Raw genomic sequence first — 17,052 nt, forward strand, 5'->3', positions numbered from 1 at the left:
ATAAAAGGAAAATCTCTTGTATTTTTCCCTTTTTCTTTTTTTAACCTAACTTATTTTCTTTTTTTTCAGGAAAAATGTGAAACGTGGAGGAATTGTAAGTTTTCCCTTTTTTTTTTTTTTGATGATAATAATAATGAATATAATATAAATTGTTATAATTTTTTTTTTTTTTTTTTAGATTAGTACAAATGCTTTTGTTTTACCAGAAAAAGGAACGACGAACGATGAAGATTTTGTCGAGGGTAAATAAATCCCACCTTTTGTTTTTTTTTTTTTTTTTCAATTAAAATTTTCCTTAATTTATTATTATTATTATTATTATTATTATTATTATTAAATTTAATGTAGAAAATAAGAATTTTTAAATATATTTTTTAGATGCCACACCTTTCAATGCAGCTTCTGTTACTAAAATGTAAGTTTTATTACTCTCTACTAAGTAAATATTTTGGATATATGTTAAAAAAAAAGGAAAGATTTTTAATTAATCGCCATTTTAATTTATTTTTATATTTGCACCATAATTTTAAAATCTACACAATTATTTAATCGATATATATAGAACTTAGGAGTAGTAGTAGTAGTAGGAGGGGGAGGGGGGGAAAAAAAGTTTAAGCACTATGTTCTTTTGGCCAGCTTGATCTCACTTTTTAACAAAAGTTTTGTTAATTTTTTTGTAGTCTGAAGTTTTGTTCCTTGAAATTAATCTGTATCACCTGAAAGAAATAGATTCACTACTTGGCTAACTTCTTCTGCTCTGGTCAGCTGGCCAAAAGCCGCATGTAAGTAATATTGAACTCAAGTACGCTATCACTAACACATATCACGTGTTTTATAAAAAAAAATTTTCTTTTAATTTTCCGCCATTGTTATTAGGTTCACATAAATATTATTTTGATATTTTGGAAAAAATGTTTTTGTTTAGACATGCCGAGGATCCCGGTAACGTTCAGGAAGATCCATTCACGGACGTTTTAACAATAACTTCTGCGGATAAAATAACAATGGAAAATGAAGCAATGTATTTGAGAGACATGTTGAAAAGGCAAACGGAAACGTGCGACGAACTCCGTTTCGAAGTTTGTACATTTCCTTTTTTGTAAATTAAACAAAATTTTTTTTTTTTTTTTGCATTAATTATTATTATTATTATTAATTTATAGATAAATCGTTTAAAATCGGAAATTAAAGTCAACGAAGATAAATTTAATTTTACTCTTAGAAAAATCGAATCTTTCCTAACGAAATTTAACAATACTGAAAAAGTACCCGTACCGTAAGCATATCAATCCCATTTTACAATATAATCATCGTAAAATATTTACTAATCATTAACATTATTAATATTATTATTATTATTATTGTGATCAATTCTTTTTAAAAAATAAAAGAAAAATTTGATAATTATTTAATTGTGTCAGTTCTAGAAATATTCCTGCTGCATGCATCCAAACCACTTCTAATATTTCAAGGGTGAAAATAATTGAAGCAGAGGTTTCGACCGAAAATACAAATACGGCAATCATTACAGAACCTGATAAAAAGGAAATGGCAAATTTAAAGTAAATTTATCATATGATTTTTTTTCGAAATAACTTGCCAGTAAAATTTTTTTTTTTTTTTTTCCAATTAAAATTAATCTTCAAAGAGTAGGAACTAACTGTAGTTTTGATTTAATAATTTCCATGGATTTATTAATATTATTATTATTATTATTGTGATTAATTAATTTTTTATTTTCCTTGACAAAAAAAAAAAAAAAAAAAAAAAAAAAAATGTGTTAATTTTAGAAGTACTCCTCTTACTACTACTATTCAAACTACCAGTGTTATTCCGATAGTAAAAATAGTAGAAATGCAAACTTCGAATGAATCTAACAAATTTATGAATAACGAACCTGATAAAACAGAAATTTTATGTTTAAAGTAAATTAATAATTATATATTTATAATTTGTTTATTTATATTTTTTTTTTAAATAACTTACTATGAAAATACTTTTTTCCAGAACCGGTCTTCAAAGAATAACACCTAACTATACTTTTTATATATATTTTAAGTATTTTCTATCTTAGTGCGTGTAAATTGTGTTTTTCTATTTTAATAATCATTTAAATTTTTATATATTATTATTATTATTATTATTATTATTAGTATTGTGATTAATCATTTTTTTTATTTTTTTGAAAAATATTGTCAATTTAATAATTATATATTTAATTGTGTTAGTTCTAGAAGTATTCCTGTTACTCCCATTCAAACTACTTCTGGTGTTTCAAGATTAAAACTACTGGAAGCTGAGCCATCGAAAGAATTTACCCCATCAATCATTAGTGAACCTGATAAAAGGGATAATTTAATTGCACAGTAAATTTATTATTTATATTTATCTATTGATCTTTTGATATAATTTACCATAGACCATTTATTACAGCAGAATCAGTCTTCAAAGTGTAGCACTTAACTGTAGTTTTTATTTAGTAATCATGGATTTATAATAATTATTATTATTATTGTCACTTTTAAACACGAAAAGATTTGTATTTGTCCGGGTTTTTAAGCATTTATTCCAGGTTTCTACCCGACGATTCCTTAGGGATAAATGGTCGAATTTTATTGGTGCGTTATTATAGTATTTCCCTAAGAATGTGGGTCGTCCCACATAGTGCGATTTCCTGTACGGTATCTTCTTTTAGGTTCTTCAAAATCTTCTTTAAATTTCCTTTCATTGAGTGTAACATGGCTCCCAGTGCTGCTCCCACGATGACCGGGATAGTTTCTGTCTTTATTCTTCACATCCTGGCTATTTCAGCCTTTTGTCTGCTTCCTTGGCTGTCTGGTGCCAACCTGCCGGCACGGATACTTCAGTTAGCTTACACTATTTTTCCGCATTATGCCTGAGGATGATATCCGGTTTGTTGGCTGGCACAGTTCTGTCAGTGTGGATTTGTTGATCATACAAAACTGTGCGCGGACCTACTGTCGTAACCGGGCTTGGAATGTGGTGGTAGCACTCCTTGAGTAATCCATCCATTCCATATTCTCGGCAGATATTCATTCCAATGAAGATATTGACAAATGTTATTGTGCCTCTCCAGATATTCATGTTTTCCCAATATCAGCACATACCATCTTGGCGGACTTTTTACCTTCTCACAGTTATGAGTCCGCAGTGCCTGGTCTTGTGCAACTGTAATAAACGCTTCTGTTTCAACCCTTATTAACTTACCACCCCTTAACCAGCTATCCGTGCTTTTCTTGTTAATATCTGAGACGTTTACTTTTTTTAGATATTGCCCAAGCAACTTTTTCTGTTCCCATTTGTTCTTCAGTTTTCTCACGGGATTAGGCTTTGCCATTATAATTTGCAATCTGCTTATTATTATTATTATTATTATTGTGATTATTGTGATTAATTATCTTTTATTTTTTATTAAATATTGTTAATTTAATAATTATTTAATTGTTTTAGTTCTAGAAGTATTTCTTATACTCCTGCTCAAAGTATTCCTCATATTTCAAAATTAAAAATAGTAGAACCAGAGACTTTTAAAGAATATACCGAACCAGTAAATAATGAATACGATAAAAGGGATAGTTTATATCCAAAGTAAATTTATTATATATATATACCTCTTGATTTTTATAAATAATTTATCATAGAATTAATTTTTTATTTAATAATAATTAATTTATTAATATTATTATTATTATTATGATTGATTAATCATTTTTATTTTGAAAAATATTGTCAATTTGATAATTATTTACAATTGTGTTTGTTAATTGTAGAAGTATTCCTAGTACTCCCATTCAAACTACTTCTGGTGTTTCAAGATTAAAACTAATGGAAGCTGAGCCATCGAAAGAATTTAGCAGATTAGTTATTAACGAACCTGATAAAAGGGATAGTTTATATCCAAAGTAAATTTATTATATATATATATATTTACCTCTTGATTTTTATAAATAATTTACCATAGAATTAATTTTTTATTTAATAATAATTAATTTATTAATATTATTATTATTATTATGATTGATTAATCATTTTTATTTTGAAAAATATTGTCAATTTGATAATTATTTACAATTGTGTTTGTTAATTGTAGAAGTATTCCTAGTACTCCCATTCAAACCACTTCTGGTGTTTCAAGATTAAAACTAATGGAAGCTGAGCCATCGAAAGAATTTAGCAGATTAGTTATTAACGAACCTGATAAAAGGGATAGTTTATATCCAAAGTAAATTTATTATATATATATACCTCTTGATTTTTATAAATAATTTATCATAGAATTAATTTTTTATTTAATAATCATTAATTTATTAATATTATTATTATTATTATGATTGATTAATCATTTTTATTTTGAAAAATATTGTCAATTTGATAATTATTTACAATTGTGTTTGTTAATTGTAGAAGTATTCCTAGTACTCCCATTCAAACTACTTCTGGTGTTTCAAGATTAAAACTAATGGAAGCTGAGCCATCGAAAGAATTTAGCAGATTAGTTATTAACGAACCTGATAAAAGGGATAGTTTATATCCAAAGTAAATTTATTATATATATATATATTTACCTCTTGATTTTTATAAATAATTTACCATATAATTAATTTTTTATTTAATAATAATTAATTTATTAATATTATTATTATTATTATGATTGATTAATCATTTTTATTTTGAAAAATATTGTCAATTTGATAATTATTTACAATTGTGTTTGTTAATTGTAGAAGTATTCCTAGTACTCCCATCCCAACTACTCCTTATCTTTCAAGACTAAAAGTAGGAGAAATGGAGCCATCGAAAGAATTTAGCAGATTAGTTATTAACGAACCTGATAAAAGGGATAGTTTACATCCAAAGTAAATTTATTTTATATATATATATATACCTCTTGATTTTTATAAATCTTACTTGTCACTAAAATATTTATTATTTTTTTTTTTTTTCATCAGAATCAGTCTTCAAAGAGTCGTACCTAGCTGTAGTTTTGATCCAGGAACGACGAGAAGTCAAAATTTTTACATGGAACCACAGAAGAATAACGAAGAAAAAATTTCTTTTAAAAAGTGAGCTTATATATATATAAATAAATAATATATTAATTAAATTTAAAAGAATTAATTATTAAAATTGTACACGCACACGCACACACACACACACAGGTCAAAAGGATCGGTTGTGAAAAAAAGATTTGTAGATCAAGAATTTTTAAATTCAAGCGATGATACTGATAACAACGATGAAAAATTAGATAAGAAGCAGCCATTGGTAAAAAAGGTAAGTGGTAAATTATTATTATTTTTTTGTTATTGTTCCAAATTTTACCAAATTGTATAATTTTTAATTGTTTAACAGGGAGATATGCAGGAATACGTCGAGGTTCCATTTTCCGAATTTAAAAGAGGACAAGAAAATACGCAATCATCCAATTTTTATCGAAGTTCAATTTTAAATTCACATTCGGATAATATAAATAAAGCCATTGCTAACTACGGTAAGTGTCATACATCATCTTGTACTTCAACAAAATCCTCATTAAAAAATTATTAATAATAATAATAATAATAATAATAATAAAATGATGATGATGATAAAAGTTTTAATTATTACTTTTATTTTTTTTCTTTAGGCAAAAAACCAAAGACAATGAAAAGAAAATCTATAAAAGATGGAAAAGTCATAGAAGTAAGTTAGTTGTAAAGAAATTATTATTATTATTATTGTTGTTGTTGTTGTTATTATTGCTGTTATTATTGTTGTTGTTGTAATTTTGTCTTGTTTCTTTTGTCAGATATCAATTATCTCTTTTCAAATAGACGACACAAAAGATATTTGGAGAAGAAATAGTTACAGCATAATTTTTGCGGATTTTATTTTTCTGGATGTTAAAGGAGAGAATACGGAAACTCCAGAATCACGTCCCATACCTAAAACAAGCGACGAAATATGCGAATTTAATTTTCGAATCGGTACTAATAATAATAATAATAATAATTAATTCTTCCTTCACATTTTTTGTTGAGGTCGAGTAACGGTCGTTTGGAAAATTAATTAAACGTTTGTTTGTTTGTTTGTTTTTAGAAATTGTCATAACAGATAAACATTTACAAGCTTTAAATTCTGTAAAATATAATCTCGAATTAGATTTGATTATATTTAAAATAGTAACCGATACAGATTTGGAAGATAAAGATTGCGAAGATATCGGGTAAGTAATTAATTAATATTATAAAGTTAATAAAATTTATTAATTAATTTTTGTTTTTTTTTATTTATTTATGTAGAGTTGCCGTTGTTACAGTTCATGATTTTTTATTAAGTTTCAACAGAGGACCATTTTCAATAGATGTTCGAAACATGTCAAATCATTCGGAAATAATTGGAACGTTAGTCGTTGAAATTTCCGTTTCCCCCGAACTTGAAAATATACATTTTTTTAAATTGTAATTTTTCTTTTTCTTTTTTTTTTTTGTTTTGTGAAATTATATGGTGTGATATTTTCTTTTCTTTTCTGTTGTTTTCTTCCTGTCGTAAATTACAATTACTAAAATCATTTTTTTTTTTCAATAAAATAAAAAAATTACTATCTAAATATGTTTTTTTTTTTTTTTTTTTTTTTTTCATAGTTTTAGTTATTATTTTTAAAAAAAATCTAAAGGTGGCAGCCCCATCAAACAGCAGAAGTTAGTTAATGTGTACGATAAGGGAAAAAAAAATGTTTTTCAACCGTAATTTTCATTAAAAAATTTCAACTTTTTTTTTTTTTTTTTTTTTTTTTTCTTGAAAATGGATGCAATTTAAAGTCGATAATGACGACGAGAAAGTTATTGTTGTTATTTTTAATTTGATTTAAAAGACATTGTTATAATAATAATTAAAAATTACATTTGTGTTTGTGTTTAAGGGTTATGTCAAATATATTGTTTATAATACAAGGCGGTGAAACAAAAGTTTTTTTTATATATATTTGTATATTGAAAATAACTGTATATCTAAAAGAAAAATAAATTTTTTTTTTTAGATTACCAAGTTATTGTATTAAAATAATCAAAAGTTAAATAATTAATAAAATGGATAAAATTGTGGAAAAAAAAATTGGCATGATACAAGAAAAGAAAATTATTTTATTTAAAACAAAATATTTATTAAGGAATGAAATACTTTTTCCTTTTTTGCATTATGTTAATAATAACCGTGTCTGAAGGTTTACCTAAGGATCTTTTTCGAAAAAGGAAAATTTCAAACATTAATAATAATAATAATAATAATAATAATAATAAAATTGGAATAACGAGAAATTTGAATTCCATGTACAACATCCACCAAACCACCGCCAAAGACATTTTAAAAGATTTAAATTTATTATTGAAATTTGAAAATCCTCAAGATAAATATCAAATACGTAATCAACTCATACAAATAATGAAAAATAATCATTTATTTAATCCAAATAGTTTTTATTATGTTGATAGGAAAAAAAAATATTTGAAAAATAAAATTACGCGTGGTATGAAAAAAAATTCATTCATTCATTCATTCGACGTTAAATCTCGTAGAAAGTTAAATCCAGTAGATAAAAATCGAAAAAAATATCGACAATTAAATACCGATATTAAATTAATTAATAAAAAAAAATCAGTTGATCCGATATACAGAAGAATAGTTAATTATAAAAACAAACGCAGTGCATTTAACACAAACAATATAAATAATGTGAATGAAAAAAAATTTAAATATCCACATTATTATTATTATTATAATGATAAAAATGATAATAATAATAATAATAATAATTACGAGTTAAATTATGACGTAAACAATCAAAGAGAATACGATTACGATTTTCCTACGAGGGAATGTAGTAGTGGGAGTATTGGTAGCATTGGGAGTAGTGGTAGTATTGGGAGTAGTGGTAGTAGTGGTAATTTAAAAAAAAAATGTCAAATAAATTCATCGTCTTTTACTTCGCCATTTTATTACGACGACGATTCAAATGATTATTCATTGTCGCCAACGTCGCTGCGAAAAATATCATTCCAGCATCCCTACGATCCGAACATATACGAAGGTTCACCATCGTTTCGTTCAAACACGGTCGGATTGAGAGATAATAACAAATTGGAAGATTCCAATAAAAACGGCGGGGGTAAATATTTATCACCACCATCATCATCATCATCATCATCACCGATTGAAAATGTCAACAATTTAAATCGTATATTGGGAGAAGTCGAAAGCGTACTCAAAGGAAAACCGGCTAATGTAGATGAAGTTGATGTTACGGATGTGATGAATCAAAAAGAATTAAACGATACCGCAGCCATATTGTTACAAAAAGAAATGACCGCCGCACCGGATACGATAAAAACTAAAATAGATAAATACGTTATTCCGGTTTTGTCGGAATTATCCGACGCTTTGGGAACAATCAACAAAACGGACATTTATAACGCTCACAACGGTAACGTAAATTCAAACCAGACGACAACAAATGTTGGCAACGGTACGAATTTAACAAACGGTACGACTTTAACGAACGGTACGAACAATTTAACTAATGGTACGAACAATATAACCAATGGTACCAACGTTAACAAAACGTCAACATCGAAAAAAGCGGATTCCGCTAAATTACACAATATGAAAATAGGTACGTACGTTACGTTATACACTCTATGAATTTTTTTTGGATGACGTCATTAACGGATTTAATACAAATATGTTTCAGATCGGGGTTGCATTCCTCAAGGTCTATGGTCGAGTAATTCATTAGGAATCGATTTAAATTTAACAATTTTACCCAATTTAATGTTAAAAATAGAACTTAAATCTTTAAAAAAAAGTGGAATCATTGATAAAAATTGGTTTTTGGAAGGTATATCAATGTCGAAAAAAGGGGGACCACTTATTATCATTGGTCTCGATCCTCCTAAACGAAAAATTGCCGTTTTTATCGGTTCGTTTATTTTTATTTATTTATTTATTTAAAATTTTTTGTTTAATTTTTTTTTTTTTTTTTTTAAATTTTATTTTTTAATTAAATTAAGGTCAATGTAAAATTTGTCAAAGTGAAGATTATCTTTTTGGCGTTTGGACATTTTCTAACTGTGCTGCAAAATGTACAGATGTATGGTCAGCAATGGAATCAAAAATGGATGTTTTTAAAAGGTTACATTTTTTCCTTTTTTCCTTTTTTTTACAAAAAAATTAATTAATTATTTATAATAATAATAAAAAAAAAAAAAATTTTTTTTTTTTAATAATTTCAGGAAAAAAATTTATAAAAGAAAAGATTGATTGATTGATTGATTACAATGAAAATAATAATAATAATAATAATAATTTCAAATATTAATAAATGCAAGTTATTCAGTTGATTATAATGTAACAAACATGAGTTTTTTTTTTTTTTCTATGTAAATAAATAAAAATAAATAAATACAAAAAAAAATAAAATAAAGTTAATCGTTTTAATAATAATAATAATTGTTGTTGTAAATACGGTAGCCGTATTTTTATTTATTTATTTATTTGTTGTTGTTAAAATTAAAAAGGATTTGCGCAGAAAATAAATGACTTTGAGATCTCCTTCTTCAGTTTGTGCTTTTCGTTGGTCATGTGTTAACGTTTTTTTTTTCTTTCTTTCTTTTTCTTTTTCTTTCTTTTTTTTTTTTTATATATATATATATACGTATAGGTAAGAATATTATTTTTTTTATATATTTACACATACGCACTCTCTCTCTTTCTCTCTCTCACTCTCTCTGTTATTACTTATTTTTTTTTTTAAACAATATCTTTCTCTCCCACCATTTTTTTCGTTACATTATTTATCTGAAACATTTTAAATAAATCAGTGTGAAATAACACAATAGTTAACTTGCCAAACTTCGGAGAAAAAAAAAAATGTCAAGAAGTATTTTGAGTTTTTATACTTCCTTTGGCTGTCGGCCATTAAAAAAATTTTTTTTTTTTAACATTGCGTTATTATCAAAAATAATTACGGGAGAAAATTTTGTTATTAATAATCATCATCGATAATAAGATGATAATAATAATTTTAATAAATTTTTTATAAGTAAAATTATTACACTTAAATAATATTTTTATTTAAAAATTATTTTTTAAAATGGCGACATATTTAAAAAAAAAAAACAAAACCGTTAAAAAATTTTTTTTTTTTTTTATCTATGAATAGCTTGAGCGTAGCCTTGGCACAACAAATAATAATTTTTAAATAAATTTATTAAATAAAAATAAATAAATCGTTTTTTTTTATTATTATTATTATTATTATTTTATTATTTTTTACAATAAATAATATTTTTTAAAAAAAATTTTCCGTTAAAATTTAACGTTTGTTTATTTGTTATTTAAATTTGTTGTCGTTGTCGTCGTTATGGAAATTTATTTAAATATTAAATAATAACATTATTAATTATTTGTTTATATATATTTTTTTTAAATTAACAATAATAATAATAATAATTATCAATAAATTTTAAATGATTTTTTTCCCTCGTTCCAGTACTTTCTCTATTTTTTTTATTTTTAAAGTCCCCCCCCCCCCACACATATTGATAATATATTTATTTTTTTTGGCACTAATTAATAACTTTTGTCTTGTTAATTTCAATAATAATAATAATAATAATAATAATAATAATAATAATAATAATAATAACACCTTGTCATATGTTATTGACCCATCAAACAAAAAAAAAAGGGAAAATTGACGTTCAAGGAGGAGAAGGAAAATGTGCCATTTTTTTTTTTCTTTTGCTGATTGCGATTCTCTTTTTTTTTTTTTTCGTAGGTTTTTCTTCTTCTTCTTCTTAATATTATTATTATTATTATTGTCTATTTACACGAAAAGATTTTATTTTAATTTAACAATCACTGTTGATGTAGTAAAATTTAATGATAATAAAATGATTAAATTCATGATTCTTGGTAAAATGATGACAATTTTTTTTGTATTTGGCACACTCCCGATGGTTTTGATTTAAATAAAAAATTTTCATTTCATTTCGTGTACGGGGGGGAGGGAAGAAAGGGGAGGGGGCCAACAGTACAAAAAAATTTAAAGATAGGTAAAGAAAAAATGAATTGATAATTTTAAGAAGAAGAAGAAAAAAAAAAAAATTGGCAAAAACTCATCGGAGATTAGTAATCGTTTATTTTTTTTCTTTTTTCTTTCGCCCCCCCCCTCCCGCCCCCCAACATATTAATTATATAACGAACAAAATGAAAGTAAGTTTTTATGTTTTTCATTTATTATAATTAATTAATTACATCGAAACAATTAATCATCGTTCATTTTTTCTCATCACAAATCTTTTTTTTTTTAAAAAAATGTTTTCAGGTATTTAAACAAACGTTATTTTTAATTTCAGGTATTAAACAAACAAACAAACAAACAGAGGAATCATGTCTTATCATTCGTCTTCTAGTAGAACTTCGAGTAAAAGAACAATAACAACAATAAGTAGCGAAATTATATCGACAAAAATTCCATATCAAGTAAGTAACCCGCCATTTTGTTTTTTTTTTTTCAAAATGATAATTTCATCCCCCTACAAAAAAATCATCATCATCATTATTATTATTATTATTAATAAATACGTTAAACGATTTACGAGTAATAAAATATTTACGTAGAAATAATAATAATATTTATATTAATCGTAAAAGTTTCTTCCGTGAGATTTTTCGTCACTTTTTTTTTTTAATGGACTGTCAGTCAATAAACGGCAGGAAAAATATAATAATAATAATAATAATAATGATAATAATAATAATAATAATGTTTTGTGTGCCATTTTACAACTGAGTTTAACCAGAGTTTTTTTTTTTTTGCGTTAACCAAGAAGTGCAATAAACTGATTTCTTAAGTTATATTGAGAATTATTTTTAGTTTTTTTTATATTTTATTTATACGAATCCCTTTAGATAAAAAGGGATCTTTCTGACATTTTAAATTGGGAAAATTATTTTGAGTCCCGGTTTTTTTTTTTTTTTTTTAAAAAACATTTTTCAAGTACGTTTCGTTTAGTGAGCCGAAAGATTTTTAACAATCAACACATTAAATCCGGGAATTTTTTTTTTTTTGTGATTTAGTTTAATTTTCATTCTCTCTCTCCCCTCTCTCTCTCTTTTAATATTTATTTATATTAATATAAATATTTTTTATTAATTGTTTAAAGTTTATACGGGAAACGGGGTTTATTATTAACAAAAAAAAAATTATTTTTTAAATAATATTAATTTTTTATTTTTTAATAAGTGTGTTTGTGTGACATTTATTTATTATTATTATTATTAATATATTTTTATGTGTCATTTTTTATTAAATAAATATCGATCGAATTTTTATAAACAAATTGTGTCAGATTAAAAAAAAAAAAGGAATTGAATGTTTACGAAAATATTTTAGTTTTTAAAAAAAATGTCGTTTTGTCGTATAACGGGAAAATCCCGAGGGTTACCAAAGCCTAATTATTTTCCCATTTTACCACCCATTTCACCGGCTGATGCTAAAAGACTTTGTAGGATAACAAATAAATCTCAAGGTCTTCCCAGTCATCATTACATACCTGCTCTCGCTGCGGCAATAAATTTGCGAACGCATTGCAAAGTGACAGCCAAATCCGAAGGACAGGGTCCACATCATTATCCCAATATGGATGACATATGTAAACCTCACGTTTTGATACCTGGTTACAAATACCTTTTCCCGAAATTTGACGAAGATGAAAAAAATCAAAAATCTTTACTTAAACTCATGTCCTTGAAGGATAGCAATGATAGTTCTAACATACGTTACGTGTATTGCGTCGAAGAAAAGAAAACGAATTTGGTTATTCCCGCTGGACTTGAGGCTGCGGTCAGAGATGGTGACGTACGAGATGTTATGTTGGGACAAGAAGGTGATACGATATTGATAAAAATGTATCACGGGCCTAATGTGACGGTGAACGTTGATAATTTTATTATGAATAAAGACACGGTCATGTTTGATGGAATGGGTCCCAGTGAAGAAGTTCTTGCACGACAAATGGCTGAAAAAAAAGAAAAAGATGAAAGGAAAGCGAAAAATATCGAAGCGCTTAAATCTAGGAAGAAAATTTTCGAAGATCGAGAAAAATTGTACGATAAAGAAGACATGGAAAATGCAAATATTGAGGAAAGAAGAAAAGCAAAATTATTGCAATCGAAACTTCTAGAAAAGGAAAGGTTGAAGAATCGCATGCATAATTTAAGTTATATTAAAGAACAAATGCTTTCGGATACCGAAGCGTGTGATCCTGTTTTCGGTCACATTGTCCAGACTTCTGAATCTTTTTCATTTTATCCTGGAGCGTCCATCGTTGACCTACCCGAGGGTAAAATAATACCCGGAAGATTAGAAAAAAAAGACAACGGTGTTAAATTTGTACCGGGTATGATGTTTGAAGAAAAATTCGTTCCTGGACAAATGGTCGTCACTAATAACGGGGAAGAATTCGTACCTGGACAAGTCATCGAAACTCGCGAAGGACCTAAATTCGTACCCGGACAAATGGTCGAAACATCAACGGGCCCGAAATTCGTACCAGGTCAAACGATAATGACTGAAAACGGTCCGGAATTCGTACCTGGACAAATAATACAAACTAAAGCGGGACCGACTTTTATTCCCGGACAAATTATTGTTACGGGTCACGAAGCCAAGTTCGTTCCTGGAAGAGTTATAGAAACCGTAGACGGTCCTTGTTTCGTACCTGGAAGAGTAATTGAAACGGGAGATCAAGTCATATTTGTTTCCGGGCAAGTAGTGGAAACACCGGAAGGTTTAAGATTCGTAGCTTCAGATTTAGAAAATGCAACTGATGGAGTACAAGAATACTCGGTGCAAGGGTTCGAAGTAACTCCGGAAGAACTAAAATTACTTCGTCCGACATATGGTCACTTCGCTTGCGATTCTACGGCATCTATTAATTCTGAAATGCTTAGACAATTATCGGAAGCTGGCATGTCCCTTGGTCGACAAATAAGTTCAGAACTTCCAAGAGTGGACGTTCGTTCCCTACCTTTAGCTTTAGAAAAATTGAACCTGAGCGGAGAACCTGCAGCCAAAATGACTCAAATAGTATGGTCATTAGCACAAATCGCATTAAAAGTGAATCAACTGGATGAATCTTGCACTTCTTCCGTTAATTTAAATGACGTGGGAGTAGAATTGGTAAAAAAAGTTGAAGAAAGTAAAAATTTAGAAAAATATTTACGGGTTATAGTCGCATCGTCATTGATCGAATGTCGAAAACACGAAAATTTGACCGAAGAAGAATTAATGGTAGCAGTTTCATTAGCTCTGGAGAATACTTTGAAAGAAGCAAGTACCTTAGATGACGTATCGATAGAAAAAGTTATAGAAAGTGTTAATAGTTATTTAAAATCTCCGGAAAATTTAAATCAAATAAGACTAGAAGTATTAAATTATTTAGAAATTTGTGAAACATTAGAAGATCAAATTAAATTTGTGACCGATGTTAATTCCGAACCTAATAAAGTAATTAAAAAAATATCGAAAATATTAAACGAAAACATGTCGGAAGGTTTTAATGAATTATTTTCAAACGATTCTAATCTCGTGGCGGAAGTCATAAAACAAATTAGTCAAACACAGGAAGTCACGTCAAAATCACAATTAGAAAACATTCTTCAAAATGCTATAGTGTCGGTTGTAAAAGAAAAAACAGAAAAAAAATTAATAAATGTTTTATCTAGTAGAAAAGGTAAACGTCAACAAGGAGAAGCAGAAGGAGATGCAGATGCAGAAGTTGAGGAAGAAGAAGAAGAAGATTTTGAAAATTTATTACAACAAGCCATAGGTCTAGCAAAAGCTTTGGGAATGAGTAACACCGCAAGTAAACTCATGGTCGCTGCAACAAATCCTGCCGTTATTGAAATGTTATGCAACGATAGTTCAGTTAAAGCCATTTTGCAAAAATTAATGGTTATGCATCAGATAGCAAAAGCAAAACCAAAATTTGCCAACGCGTTGAAAAAATTAACGGTCAATTCGGAAGCGGCGAAAAGCGATTCGTCAGTTAGGGAACTATTAAGGTGTAGCACGGCACTTATGGCAGTACCACAAAAAAATTTGGAATCTTCGGCGGAAATACCATTATCTCTCCTACTATCAAGTAATAATTTAGCCATCGAAGATTATTTATCGAACACGAAAAGACCTAAAATATTATTGATATTAAAATCAGGTCTTCAAGCAGTGGTACCTAGAGAAGCAGCTCGTGCAGTTTTGACCGGTAAGGTTCCGTATGCGGTCATGGACGAAAAGGGAATAAAATATTTCGAACCTCTTCACGTATTTTCCACAATGAAACTTCCTAAATATGCTGCCCGTTGTTTCACCATGTATTGCTGCCCGGAAATAGATTATCGAGTACAAGAACCTAAAATTAATTTAAACGGTATAACTCCAACTTCAGAAGAATATTAAGAAAAACCGGAAATACTTACTTTTGTTAAATTCGTCGTCGTAGTTATTAAGTTTTATTTTCTTTAAAAAAAAAAACTTTTTTTTTTTTTTGTGTGTTAGTTTACTGAACTATTATATACAGTCTTACTACAAATAATAATAATAATAATGATAATGATAATAATTTTATTATTAAATAAGAAGAAGAAATAATCGGGTAAGAAAATTTAAATTATTTTTATATTGAATTCATGTCAAATCAATAAAACTTTTTCGAATTTTAATGGTTTGTAACGATTTATGACGTAATAGATTTAAAATAATTTTTTTAAATGGCGGTGGTGGAAGGAGGAGGGGGAGGGGAAGGGGGGGGTTTCGGTGCAAAATGACCCCCGCGAGGATCTCGTATAAATTTTAACGTTTTAAAAAAAAAATTAATTTCCTGTTTTTCGTTTTCAATTTATTTTTACGCTTTCTATATATACACACGCGCACGCTCATACATTTTAAATTAAATTTTCCGTTCATTTTTTTTATTATTTTTATTCGATTTCAAATAAATAAACAAAATAATAATAATAATAATAATAATAATAATTAAAAATAATAACGACTTTCGATTTTTTTTTTCCCTCGCCTCTACGTCATTAATATTAATTTGTTTTGTGAAAAAAAAAAAAAATGGCGGATATATTAAATGACACAAACGATGCCGACGATTAAATAGGACAAATTTTTCTCGATTCCATGTTATAATAATAATAATAATAATAATAATTTATTATAAATAAAAACAAAATGGCGTGTCGTCAAGACAATTTATTTTTAAAAAATTATCAAATTTTAAAAACCGTTAAAAAAATGGCAAACCGAAAATTATCCATAACGACGTAAATAAAATAGACGAATGGACGAACGAACGAATGAATGAATGAATGAATGAATGAATGAATTAGAGATGATAATAATAATAATGGAAAACGTCAAAATGTTATGCATATATGCATCAAATTTGTTTTTGAATGATTTTTGGCAAACATTTAATTAAGGTGAAAAAATCAAAAAAAAAAAAAAATGTTTTTTACGTTTTCTCACGGTTGTTAAAACAATTCAAATTAAAAATAATAATAATAATAATAATAATAATAATAATAATGACAGATGATTTTTGACGTCGTATTCATTATTCAAGTTACAATTGAAGTTTTTTTTTTATTAAATCATTTTGGCAAACTTATTAATAAATAAAATTTTTTTTTTTTTTTTTTTTTTTTTTCATAAATGTGATTTTAATTCTCATGCAATTATAAATGATTTAAAACTCGATGATAATGATAATAATAATAATAATAATAAAAAGAATTCAACGGAAACGGGGGAAAAAAAAAAAAAATGTAAAAAAAAAAATTACAAGTTCGTTCAACTTTATTATTATTATTATTATTATTATTATTACGGTTTTCAAATTTGGTTCAGGGATCGAAAAATAAAATTGTTTTTCTTTTTCTAAAAAAAATCGTAAAATAATAATAATAATAATAATAATAATAATT

The 17,052-nt window shown here is 26.7% G+C and overlaps 4 protein-coding genes across 4 annotated transcripts; all 4 read left to right on the plus strand.

Moving 5' to 3' along the window:
• Positions 1–911: 911 nt before the first annotated feature.
• Positions 912–1,566, plus strand: Phum_PHUM404980 (uncharacterized protein; the record flags this gene model as incomplete). The annotated part of the gene is made up of 3 exons (XM_002428798.1): positions 912–1,079; positions 1,164–1,276; positions 1,422–1,566. The coding sequence occupies 3 exons, from the start codon at positions 912–914 to the stop codon at positions 1,564–1,566; spliced, it is 426 nt and encodes a 141-aa protein (XP_002428843.1).
• A 3,240-nt stretch (positions 1,567–4,806) lies between these two features.
• On the plus strand, positions 4,807–6,465 carry Phum_PHUM404990 (uncharacterized protein; the record flags this gene model as incomplete). The annotated part of the gene is made up of 7 exons (XM_002428799.1): positions 4,807–4,864; positions 5,216–5,295; positions 5,374–5,512; positions 5,648–5,703; positions 5,810–5,987; positions 6,100–6,226; positions 6,339–6,465. The coding sequence occupies 7 exons, from the start codon at positions 4,807–4,809 to the stop codon at positions 6,463–6,465; spliced, it is 765 nt and encodes a 254-aa protein (XP_002428844.1).
• Positions 6,466–7,326: 861 nt separating this feature from the next.
• Positions 7,327–9,594, plus strand: Phum_PHUM405000 (uncharacterized protein; the record flags this gene model as incomplete). The annotated part of the gene is made up of 5 exons (XM_002428800.1): positions 7,327–7,482; positions 8,059–8,668; positions 8,747–8,974; positions 9,066–9,186; positions 9,573–9,594. The coding sequence occupies 5 exons, from the start codon at positions 7,327–7,329 to the stop codon at positions 9,592–9,594; spliced, it is 1,137 nt and encodes a 378-aa protein (XP_002428845.1).
• Positions 9,595–12,466: 2,872 nt separating this feature from the next.
• Phum_PHUM405010 (uncharacterized protein) lies at positions 12,467–15,520 on the plus strand (the record flags this gene model as incomplete). The annotated part of the gene is made up of 2 exons (XM_002428801.1): positions 12,467–14,795; positions 14,886–15,520. The coding sequence occupies 2 exons, from the start codon at positions 12,467–12,469 to the stop codon at positions 15,518–15,520; spliced, it is 2,964 nt and encodes a 987-aa protein (XP_002428846.1).
• Positions 15,521–17,052: the final 1,532 nt, after the last annotated feature.

This window comes from Pediculus humanus, genomic scaffold (genome assembly GCF_000006295.1).
Source record: "Pediculus humanus corporis 1103172107995 genomic scaffold, whole genome shotgun sequence".
In the NCBI taxonomy this organism is placed as follows: Eukaryota; Metazoa; Arthropoda; class Insecta; order Psocodea; family Pediculidae; genus Pediculus; species Pediculus humanus.